Below are 12,579 nucleotides of genomic sequence, written 5' to 3'. Positions count from 1 at the left end.
TAATTTAAAACAAAATATTATTTATCAATTTATCATTAATATTCTATTATCATTTATCACTATATTATATAATTTTTTTGAATGATATAATATTATAGTATAATATAATCACGATTTAAAGAAGATCTTCTCTACATCGGGAATATAATATAATATGGTATCCGGACATTTCCCCCGTTTTTTTTTGTTTTTTTATTTTCAATTACTTCGAATATAAAATTATATATTTTTAAAACATTTTTAGATTCTGAGCGAAGCGATGAATGTATTTTAGCTTTAGTTCATATTTTTTTTTTTTTGTAAAAACTGTACGTTAACTATATAGAAAATCTTTAATCTTAATTTCAATAAAAAAATAATAAATAATATTTAAAACAAGTTAAGTAAAAATATAATTTTAAATAAAAGTAAAATAGTAGTATACTAATATTGAATTAGATGGGTAACATTGAAATCTAAAATTGTGTCCAAAACCCAGTCAATTACTAAGACTTATACAATCTTACATCGTCATGAGCATTGAGTCAATATTTTATATCAAAACTGTTCAAAGCGACAAAGCAGTTTAGTAGTGGCAGTGTTTGGAATGAACGAGTTCCAAGAGAAAATGAAAAGTTCTTTTTTCAAGGAAAAATAACAAAATTATTCGTTCCTTTCTAGTTCTAATAATTTACACAGATAATTATGTAAATAATTGAAATTAAGATACTTTTTTTTAATGTGTATACTGTATAATGTATAATGTATGTTGCTAATTAGTGATCGTTATCGAGTATCGACGTTAAGACAATCGACATACGTTGGCCAACAATTTAATTTTAAGAAAATCTAAAAATAGAATTATAAAATATGTACCTCCTTGTAGTTATATATTATAATTACAAATTAAAGAAGTATGCATATGATAACGTTTTAAAATAAAAATTCTTGTTATAATTTATTTTTGTGGTCAAGGATAAAATATAAATTCAGACAGAGGAGGTTTAACAATTGTTTTTAAAGACTATATGTATACAAAACAAAAAAATCTTGTCAATTACAAAATTAGATGGGAGTGTGTGAAAAAAAAAGAAAAATTTTAAAGGTAGTGTAACAACTGATCAAATGATTTTAAATGTATTGAAAAATATTGAACACAAGAACCATCCACCGTCTCCAGCGCAAGTAGAAGTAACAAAAGCCATGTTGAATATGAATACTAAAGTCCTAAACAATTTTGATACTCCTTCCAGACTTTTCACAGTAGAAACGACTAATTTATCATACGAAGCAATAGTTTTATTAACAAAAGAAAAATCGGTCAAAAGATCATTCGCTAGGGCCTTTATCGGAATTAAAAATAAATGGTGTTTGGACTACTACGGGAGGGCACGAACCACAGATTGTATGAAAAAAATATATTATATTTTCATATAATCTGTGCCCGAACCAAAACCGATTTTATTATTTGATAAACAATACCAATCGAATAATTGTTTTTGCGTCTCCCGAAGTAATGTTAGAGTTGTCAAAATCGGTCAAATGATGTATGGATGGAACATTTTTTACTTGTCTTAAAGAATTTTATCAAGTATGCGTAATTTATAGATGTATTAAAAACACATCAGTTCCATTATGCTTCATTACAAAGAAAATCTAAAGAAATCTACGTTGAACTTTTATCAACACTTAGAAGTATGTTGTCTGAGTTGAAATTAAAAACTAAGTATTGACTTTGAACAATCCATGATTCAAGCTATTGAATTAGTATTCGTCGACATTAATATTCAATATTGTTATTATCATCTTTCTCAAAGTAATTGGCGTAAAGTTCAAAACATAGGATTAGCTACAAAATATAAGGAAAATGAAAATGTTCGTCAAATAGTTAGCATGTAGAAAGGTTTATAGCTTTATTGCCTCTGAAATATGTTAAGAAAGGTATGTAATATTATATATTATGTTAATAATTTATAATATTATTACCATTTACTTCTATTAGGTATAATTTATAATATATGTTTTGTTATATTTATTGGTTAGGTATGTCTGTGCTGTATGATTTATCAAATTACCTCAATGATCCAGATATCGATGAACTATTGTTGTCCTTTGATAGAACATACGTCAACAGAACTTACAAGAGAACTACCTACTACAAAATCAAATGGTTTGTCATTATGGCGGTCTTCGCCGATATTTCCACCTTATTTAAGGAATGTGCTTATAATGGGCGAATGTAAGTTCCTACACGAGAGTAGCAGGTACACAAAATACATTCGTTAGTTCCTTACACGATAGAAAAAGGTACATATTATGTAAGTTCCTACACGGTAAAAACCAGGTACACGTATGTTAGTTCCTACACGGCGGAAAAGGTTAAATATGTATATATGTATTTAAAAAAAATAATATAATATGATGATTAAAAAATATAGTAAAGATTGTTATAGAGCATTTTCACAAATAAATAAGATATACCATATTAGGTGATTAAAAAAATTTAAAAAAAAATCGTATTATACGAAATTTTATATTTTATGAAGTTTATTTCTATAACTTCAAAACTTAACATACCTAAATTGATTAATTTTGTTCGTTGTATAATCTGAAATTTGTTTATTTATGAAATCTTCTTTTTCGGCGTATTTTTTACTGATTTTTGGTTTTTCGTTACTAATTATTGTGGTTCTTATTTTAATATATGTATTTACTTGAAAAAGTTTGAGAATTTCAATAATTTTAAAAATATGTGGATGTTGGTGATAAAAATTTGAGTTAAAGTCTGAATGAAAATTGAAAACTTTCACATGCGTTTGTCGTATGGAGTCTATCAGTCTTGTCGTATTTTCCCGTAATTTCGTGGGTATACGTTTCGCTTTAAATGAAGTATATTTGAGTGTATATTAGTTAGCTACGGCTGGACCTAGTATTAATAAACCAATATAAACTATAAACTGCATATTTGTAATTAAATATTAATAATGTGGTAATTATAGATACTAATTGACGTTTAAAAAAAGCGGATGAGTGGATGTCGCTCTGCTGTTACAAGTGGGTCATTGTGTAAAGGATTGTATTAAACTCGAATTCAATGATATAATATCATTGTCTAAGAAAAACGATTCTGAGCGGAGACGGTTTGTCAGTCTGGATATTTTATACTGTTATTATTTATTATATCATATAAGTTGAATTAATATTATAATATTATTATTTTATATTCGTTTCTATGGTGATAAACAAAGCGTTAGAAATTAAAATTCCATTTTTTGAGGTTTTTTGTAATTTTTCGGTGGTTTTCCCCATGGCATTAAATAATTAAATAACTATCAATAAAATCGAAAAATGATCTCTTTAAAGTACCTACCATCTTGATCCAATTTGCTAAAAAATAAGGTACTATATGTTGAAATCGAAGCACTCCTTCTGGTAGAAATTTTGTATACAGGATATAAAAAAAAAAAACACCATTGTAAAACCACTAGCTTCCTCTCTCCGCTCAGAATCTGAAATATTTGTTCAATCATTTGCATGTGGTTGAGTAATATTGTGGTCTGGGGATTTTTTTTCCGGGGATTTTTTTCCGTGGGATTTTTATTCCGATTACCCTCATTTGTTATCTTATCTTGTCATAATTTTTGATTACACAACTTCTGACAGATTTAGATAATAAAATATTAAAATATGCTTAAATGTATTAATTAACATTCTGTAATATTTATGTTTTAGTTTTAGAATTTTATATTTTAAACCTACGAGATATAGTTAATTTGCCATCAACATGCAGTGTAATATTTTTCGGAGTGCGGTAGTTAATGTACCTCCCCTGGCATAACCCTTGGTACAATCGATTTATAAATTAAGAAGAATTTGATTGTTTTAATTTTGTAATTTATACGTTCTTAACTTTCTTTTCTAATGTCTGAAATAAGCCTGAAGTAAGTCCCACGTTTATACTACGTTGATACTTTGTTGCGTGAACACTAGCCATGGCGTCGGCAGATCTATTAGGCTTGAATAAAACTTGGGAACTATCATTGTATGAACTTCATAGAACTCCACAAGAGGCAATCACAGATAGTACAGAGATTGCCGTGTCCCCTCGGAGCTTACACAGCGAATTGATGTGCCCAATTTGTTTAGACATGCTCAAGAAGACCATGACAACTAAAGAATGTCTTCACAGGTAAAAATATTAGAAATAAACTTAGAAATAATTCTACTACCTATTGTTGTATTGGTTTTCAGATTTTGTTCAGATTGCATAGTTACTGCTCTCCGTTCTGGTAATAAAGAATGTCCTACTTGTCGAAAGAAATTAGTATCTAAACGTTCATTGCGCCCAGACCCAAATTTTGATCTACTCATATCCAAAATCTATCCCAGCCGTGATGAATATGAAGCCCATCAAACCAGAGTATTAGAAAAATTGAACAAAAGCCATAGCCAAGCAAACTTGGTGCAATCCATAAATGAAGGCATAAAAATCCAAACACAAAATCGTTTGCAGCGTTCCAAAAAGAATCAACAAGATGAGCTAAATGAAAGTGGTTCGTCTACATTGAAAACCCCTTCCAACAACCTTGGGCTCGGTAAAGATAATGTCACTAGAACAGTAGTTCAAGCAAAAGTAGCAAAGAAACTTAAAACTGTAATGATTTCTGAAAACGATGGTCCAGCATCTTTGTCAGCTGACAGATCAGATATTACTGAGTGTGATGGCTCTTCAAGAGGAGTATCAGTAGATGAAATTGAACTGGTTTTTAAGCCTCATCCAACTGAAATGGGCAGCGATAATCAATTAATAAGAGTGTTGAAAGAAAATTCTGTACGATATATTAAAACTACTGCAAATGCTACTGGTAAATATATTTTAATTATTAATTTAAGTTGTCATAACACAGACATTTGTTGTCTCTGTCTTACAGGTTTCTGGGTTTCTTACGATAGTTCAGTTTTTAAGTGAGTTACGAGTATTTTTAATTACGTTATATTATATATGCAAAAGTTGCTGTAACATTGAACTATCGTAAAAAATCTACATACAAGCACAGATAATGTTCTTACCTTTAAGTTTCATATTAGGTCATAATTCATTTTATTTTTTAAGCTAACGAAGCTAAATGAGATCTGCTGAGCGTAAATTTACTATGTTACCCACTTGTAAGACGGAGATAACAAATGCCTATATTACATTCTCTTAATAATAAAAGCTCTAGATAAGAGCATAACTAAAAAAAAACTTATTCTAATATTATCTTAATAAATATAATGATATTTTATTGTTTATCACTTGATAAAAAGCAACTTATCCCTGAATAAATGAATTATATATTATTAGACCCAATCATAAGCAGAAATTGTGTGTAATTATTGGGGGGCTGAATTTATATTCATTACAACTATAGCCTATAAGTACTAAAGCCAGTCGCTTCTCTCAAAATTATGTAATTCCAACAAGACCACTAAAGTCAAGACCACTTCCAAAGTTTTACTAATTTAACAGTTTTACCTTAAAAAAGTACAAAAACAATTAGCCTACTCTACTCTTATACATTTTAAAAGTATTTTAACCAGAAATTATTAAATTTAACAACAGTAATTTCAAAATTAAAATTATAATAATTGATGTGTGATAAATTTTTTTAAAAAAAAGGTAAATATAAGTTTTTGTATTATTATTAATATTTTGATTTAGATCTAGTCAACCTTTAAAATTTTCTGTTGTATGAAGATAGTAAGCGTGTTAATCAAATTAGCCAATTCTACATATTATATATTATTATATAGGTTAGGTTATACCTGTTCAGCTGTACTTCAAACTTGTAAGAGGCTTAGTCCTATCAAGTCCCATTCCCCAGATTTCCTCCTGTGGATATATTATAATATATAGACACATAATAAAATTATAATATTAAAAACTAAAAAGATTTTTATAATATTTAAATTGCATAGTGCTGATAATAATACAGTATTTTTTCTTCAAAAGCATACCAAAATAACTTAAAATATTCTTACCTATTTAAAATATTATACCAAAAAATGTAGTTGCTCCAATGTATTATAAACATATAAATATATTTAATAATTTATTGACTTGTATTTAGTCATATTTTGGTAAAAATTGTCTTATTTATACTAACAAACATATTATATAAAATATTTTTATTTTTTTTTAGTTGATCATTTAAGCAAATACTTAGCGATGCGTCTTACATTAGATCTTGTTCCGGAGCTTCCAGAACGAGCTCTAAGCTTTTTAATCTATGTATCACCTACATCTGATCAATATGTTCCACTAAATGGAAATCAGACTTTGGGACAGGTCCACGAGAAATATTGGAAAGAGAATAAACCACTAGAAATGTTTTACTCGTTTAACTAAGTTATGCCAAAATAATTTGTAAATTTTAACTTTTTTTACTCTTCTTTGCCTTTCAAATAGTTTTAAGAAATATAAATGAGAATAATATTATAAATATTAGTATTAGTGCCTACTGCCTATAAGTTAAATTTATATTTTATTTGCTTTAAAATGTGGTGTTACATTCTATTCTAGTTAAGAGTGAACCACCCAAACATGCAGACTAAGCTGTTGGACACCCTACGTGGAGTCTATGCGCTTTGTCGTAGGTTAACTGTCATACATGATTGCTTACATAGCGTTGTATTGTGGCCAAATGGCAAATACACTAACTCTTGCAGTAGGAATCGTTTTTCTGTGGGTATGTGCTGACACGACTAGTTTATGTCAGTCAATTCGCTTACTGTTAACCTGAATAAAGTATAGTTCTCCGCTGAGATTGTGAAATTACTTTACACTTCAGCTCACTTAACACGAAAAAACAACTTTTATGAAATATATGCATATATTCAATTTATTCATACAATGAAAGCAGATATGTATAATGAAAAAATTAAAGTTAAAATAAACATAATATAGAAACTCAGGATAATAGAAGAATTTAATATTTTAACCATAAATGTATTTATGAAGTATTTTAAATGTTATCATAAAAAACATTTAAAACTATAGTTCTAGATTATGATTTATTAGCAAAAGATTTTTTGATTTTTCTTAATATATTTTTATACACAATAGGTACTTGATATACCCTAGCCCCTAAGAACACTTTTTAAACTACTGTTCTGTGGTATAAGTTCCATACAAAAACAATTCTAGTTATTAATGTTATTATTTATTTATCAAAATTATTTCGTTTTTATTTTTCTCTCTTATGACTAATGTTTTTCTTATAAAGTGCCACATACCATTTTAATTTTTTAACATAAATATGTTTGGGTTGGATACAAGATTTTTTGTTTTGACATGGTTATTTATCATCAAAAACATACTTATGATTCATAGATTTTCCTTGTTGAGAAAAAATATCAAGAAGCATGCCACAGTGGCGCAATTAGGATTTATTTCAGGGGGGAATATGTCTAAAATAGTTTTTCTTCCTCGACTCGAAATACAATATACATGAATATATACTATTAATTTATTATAACTACATACTTAACATATATTATATCTGTACATAGTACATAAACCTCATAATAATTATTGTATAATTATACAATTATCGTAACATATAATGTATTAAATAATATGAATTAAACAATGAATCGTTTTTTCTATGTTTTTAAGTAATCTTAGAGTAAAATCACCCATTATAAAAAAGGTAGAGAATAATATTTATGAATGTCATATCGATTTCTCTAAATATTGTTTCAAAACAATTTAAACAACATTTAACATTTTTTTGTTTATTTTGAAACTCAAATACAAAGTCAAATAACAATAAAATCTATATGACATTCCCTCAAAAATATTATTCTCTATTTTTTTGTAATGGGTGATTTTACTCTAAGATTACTTGAAAACATAGAAAAAATGATTCTGCGCAAATTCGTTTTGTCTATGTTGCGTGTGTGTCAAAGAGAAAACAAAATAGTGGGCTGACATCCTCTTATACAAAATCCCAACCTAACCGTACTAAAATCTAATGAATAAAAAAAAACCAAATTTAATCCTTTTTAAATTAGCCTATCTTCTTCCCAGAGGTCTAATCTACCCAAACTATCTTTTTTATGTATATATTTTGACAAAAAATAATACAAATCAACAAACATGCCCCATTAACTAATAGCAACCAATATATAATACACTATTATTATTTTTGTCTGGACAACCCTTATCACTTAGGGGTATGAAAAATAGATAGTAGCTGATTCTCAGATCTACTAAATATGCATATAAAATTTCATAAAAATCGGTCAAGCCGTTTCAGAGGAGTATGGTAACTAACATTGTGACACGAGAATTTTATATATTATTAGATTTTAATCTTTTATCATTTTGAGTTATTTTAATTAGATAGTTAGGTATATGATTTTATATATTATGATATTATTTAATACATAAAATACCTATCACAAAATACTTTTAATTTTATACAATGAATACATATAATAATTCTTTATTATTTATGAACATTAATTTTTTTTTATCATATTTATACTTATTCTATTGTTTTCTATATTTTATTTTCACAAAAAGCTTAGTTAGATTTAAATATTAATTATTAGTTATTACATTTATAATTTTTATTATAATCATAAACTATAATATAACGTTAATTAGATTACCTACTAATATTATATTTAATAAATACATAATGTGTATACAAATTACATCTTACTTCTTAGTTCTTAATAATATAATATACTATTAAACATGGTAAAAACAATAATAATAAAATAAAGTATGTACCTAACCTACCAAACTAATATATTATATATTATAGCCTATAGGTATAATATTGACATCAGGTAAAATACCATATGAACCTGTAACACCTCTAACTATTGTTTTCTGGTATATGTTTCATACAAAAATCATTTTATATTTCTTTCTTTTATAAAATATGTATTTCTTTTAAAGTGTCACATATAATTGTAATTGTTTTATCAATTTATTATTATTTTTTTTTTATATAAATCAAAAAATAAATAATATACAGTTAAGAATTTTAGCATGGTAAAAGCAATAATTATTTGATTTTTAATTGATTTTATAGTTTTGAACTTGCCGCCAAAAAAATATAGGCCAATCAGAGCCACTCTACTCATAGGTTTAGAAATCATGCGACCCGAGCCTTCTACAGCCACGGAACAATAGCTGTAGCTAATGCTCGGGTGACACCCAATGGCAACAAAGTAGGGAAAAATATTGGAACATATTATTTTTTGAATAAAGTCTGATTAACACGAAGTACTAAGTAGAGAAGCACTATGACCGTGCTGAATGCTGATGAATATGAAAAATAAAAAAAAAAATGCTAATATCTTCCTAAACCGTGGTTACCATAGACATCATTACACGATGTGGACAATTAGATATCTTCTCTACATCGTGGTGTTACCACAGAATAATATATGAAACACCGCAGCACGATTTAAGATATATCTCAAATCGTGTACCACAGTGAGAAAACCTCATGTGCGGTGTTACCAACACTGATGGTGGTAACTGCTGAAACTGATTTGTTCGAGAAATGGAATCTGAAGATGTGGAAAAACAACAAATCTCTCACATTTAATAACATTGTGCATGCATTTATATATACTACCGTATACGTAATATTGTTCTATCTTCTATGGTGATACGTACAGGAATGATAAATGATAAATTGCATTGCATGTGTCATGTATGCGTATGAAAGAGACGGTCTTGTCATGTAGAATAGTATTGTAGAATGTAGATAGCGAAATTAATAATAACAATTTATATTATGTAGGATGTAACTTAGATCGTCGTGCCTACGTTAATTCTATTTTTTTTTATTATGTAATTAAATAATCATAGACAAACTAGATACCAATCGTTCGATGTGTTGTTTCTGTGTCAGCCGCGGTCGGGAAATCGTTTGAAATCAGTAACGTAATAATAGTGGTTACAGTAATTCATTAGTTGCAATCAAAATCCAAATTCCAGAGTAACTTCCGTAATGTAATACTCGCGGATGGATATATAAAGCGTTTGTGTACATCGACTATGAGTGCTCACCATCCAGATTTCGGGAAATGAAAATGAGCGAAAATTATGAGTTTGATTCGAAGAAAAATCAAATTGGTAATCGTTTCGATTTTCATTATTGCAGAGACGCTAAATTCATATGCAGGCAAGTAAATTGTACCACTTTTCTCTTGCTATTACAATTAAAACTTAAAGTTTGTAATTAAACATTGGTACATACATTTTTTTTTTGCAGATAGTAATGGTGCAATAGAAAACTGTAACAACACTCATTCAGACTGTTTAAAATGTGATACCGACGGACTCTGTAAAAAATGTAGGAAAGTATTGATTGTGACTACAGGTCAGTGTGCTAAAAGTTGTCCATTGGGATATGAAGACTCATGGTCAACAAATTATCATCAAATGGGCCGTGTGTGCTCATTAACTGGTTTGTGTATAAATAATTAAATATATACATAAATAATACCTATTATTTTTAATTATTGATTTAATTTTTATTTTTATATTAGATAAGACTATATTTGGAAATATAAAATTGTCTGGTCAAATTGCTGCAATAACTGTTGGTGTTATCATAGGATTTCTAATAGTCTCAACTATTTTATTGGCTGTAGGAATGGTAGTCAAATTTAAAAAATGTTCAAATATTAGGTCTAAATCTCGTATGTCACCTAGCTTGGGACCCTTAACTAGCGGTTCTCATCGAAGTCAAGGTATCGTACTTTATTATAAGTGTTTTAAATTTAATTTTTAAGTAATAATGTGGTCTTATAGAAAGTGACGACAGTGACAGATTAGAGTTTTTCAAACAGTTGGAAAAGTTACGACCTGATGCACCGGTTTTCTTATCAATGTTAAATGAAACAAGAAAACAAGTCCGAGAACTTCGAGGACCTAGCCGCCAACATTCTGCAATTCAAGCATATCGGTATGTTCATAAGGAATTAAATTTAAATAATTAAATTTATATTACAGTACTTCATCATTTCATTTTAGACCAGTTTTAAAAGATTTATCCAGAATTTTAATACTATTAAACAAAGAAGATTGTTTTTTAAATCCTCCTTCTGACTGGGAAATTTTATTGGCTTGGGGTGATAGAGTCTTGCGAAGATACAAAAAACAACACCCTATAATGGTATAAATTATTGTTATATAGATTTATTCTTTGGTAGATAAATTCAATTTTAAATGTTCACAGGTTACTCAAACAAGTTCAAATGAGCATTTTAGTGATAAACCAATTCAGTTGACTACTTTTACAAATAATAAAAAACATAGACCATTATCAGCATCTTCATCATCACCATCTCGCATTAAACAACTGGCAATCTCAGTGTTTGATGATAACTATAATGATCACAACAGGTAAAACAATCATACTTTTTACATTTTTTACAGTAAAATATTTATTTTAATATATGTAGACATCCAGATGAGAATGATGAGGTGATAATGCTACGAGAAAAGACTGTATCAACTTTTGGTCGATCCACTAGTCCTGCTTCTCTTTCATTATTAGAAGCAAATGCATCTAAAAGTATGTTAGTAGCTGAATGGAATGCTGAAATGCCGCCCTATAATTGTTACTCAACTGCAACTGATGAAGATGATTTTTTCACTCTTGGCTTCAGACCACAAGATGAAATAACAACAGAACTTTAGCATTTATTAATGCTAACAGAACTTTAGCATTTATTAATGGTTTGTACATCACTTTTATTTACTTAATTTTATAACAGTATGGTTGTTGATTGTACTGGTTCTGGTAACAACTACCAAAACTATTATTCAATTATGTATAGTCTATGTATATTTATAAATTTGTTTTTTGTACCAAAAAAGAATATCAAACAATGTATATTTACTTATGCCAATAAATTATTTTTTTATTTTTTTAATGATTGTTACTGTTTTATTTAAAAATATATAATTTATTGAATAAAAATGTTCTTCTTGATTGTTTAGGTGATAAATATAACAATTCATAAGTATAATTAATATACAATTATTATACGAACATCTGTAAATAATTATATGTCACTTTTTAAATGAGCTAGGAGTAGCATCTGCCATTTGAACAATGCATTCAAACAGTGTTAAAAAAAAGATATCTTGTCATATTACCATAAACAAATAGTTAAATAAAGTTTAATTTAATTTTAGAGAACATTGCCTTTTAATTATACTCCAATCCAGGAGTTGTCACGTATTACCGTGATGTGTCTCCAATAAAATTGCCCATTTATTTTGTATGTGTTCAAAGTATAAATATATGACATTATTATGACTTGCTGGTAAAAACCACAGATAAAAAAAACAATTGTAAAGATATTCTCATTCTCAATTTACATATTATACACTGTTCAAAATGAGATGACTCGGCAGCCAAGTTGTGCGCATGGGCGTGGCTTTGTTTTGTGGAAGCGCCCGACATGTCGCCGTAGTTGGGCGTCTGACCGCCACCGAGTCATCATCTCATTTTGAACAGAGTAGGTATAGGTTTATAATATTGTTAATTTTTTCAAAAATCCAATAGTTGTTTTAAG

General features: G+C 28.0%; 2 protein-coding genes across 2 annotated transcripts; both read left to right on the top strand.

Annotated features, from left to right (window-relative positions):
• The first annotated feature begins 3,615 nt into the window (after positions 1-3,615).
• LOC132938675 (E3 ubiquitin-protein ligase RING1-like) lies at positions 3,616-8,935 on the top strand. Its single transcript, XM_061005649.1, has 3 exons — positions 3,616-4,168; positions 4,231-4,844; positions 6,162-8,935. The coding sequence occupies exons 1-3, from the start codon at positions 3,972-3,974 to the stop codon at positions 6,365-6,367; spliced, it is 1,017 nt and encodes a 338-aa protein (XP_060861632.1). The 5' UTR covers positions 3,616-3,971; the 3' UTR covers positions 6,368-8,935.
• A 757-nt stretch (positions 8,936-9,692) lies between these two features.
• On the top strand, positions 9,693-11,931 carry LOC132938673 (uncharacterized). Its single transcript, XM_061005646.1, has 7 exons — positions 9,693-10,172; positions 10,263-10,457; positions 10,540-10,743; positions 10,805-10,958; positions 11,027-11,168; positions 11,232-11,398; positions 11,458-11,931. Exons 1-7 carry the CDS (start codon positions 10,094-10,096, stop codon positions 11,693-11,695), a joined length of 1,179 nt encoding a protein of 392 aa, XP_060861629.1. The 5' UTR covers positions 9,693-10,093; the 3' UTR covers positions 11,696-11,931.
• The last annotated feature ends 648 nt before the right edge of the window (positions 11,932-12,579 follow it).

The sequence above is a fragment of the Metopolophium dirhodum genome, chromosome 2 (assembly GCF_019925205.1).
Source record: "Metopolophium dirhodum isolate CAU chromosome 2, ASM1992520v1, whole genome shotgun sequence".
NCBI lineage: Eukaryota > Metazoa > Arthropoda > Insecta > Hemiptera > Aphididae > Metopolophium > Metopolophium dirhodum.
The sequence above is the reverse complement of the archived record's forward strand: the minus strand, read 5'-3'. Positions and strand labels throughout refer to the sequence as shown.

What these genes read in the sequence shown, in the direction of transcription:
- LOC132938675 (XM_061005649.1), top strand. Translation starts at nt 3,972, where the DNA reads ATGGCGTCGGCAGATCTATTAGGCTTGAATAAAACTTGGGAACTATCA. An exon ending in ACTAAAGAATGTCTTCACAG is followed by an intron (nt 4,169 to 4,230) that starts GTAAAAATATTA and finishes ATTGGTTTTCAG; the next exon opens with ATTTTGTTCAGATTGCATAG. An exon ending in AACTACTGCAAATGCTACTG is followed by an intron (nt 4,845 to 6,161) that starts GTAAATATATTT and finishes ATTTTTTTTTAG; the next exon opens with TTGATCATTTAAGCAAATAC.
- LOC132938673 (XM_061005646.1), top strand. Translation starts at nt 10,094, where the DNA reads ATGAGTTTGATTCGAAGAAAAATCAAATTGGTAATCGTTTCGATTTTC. An exon ending in GACGCTAAATTCATATGCAG is followed by an intron (nt 10,173 to 10,262) that starts GCAAGTAAATTG and finishes TTTTTTTTGCAG; the next exon opens with ATAGTAATGGTGCAATAGAA. An exon ending in CCGTGTGTGCTCATTAACTG is followed by an intron (nt 10,458 to 10,539) that starts GTTTGTGTATAA and finishes TTTTTATATTAG; the next exon opens with ATAAGACTATATTTGGAAAT.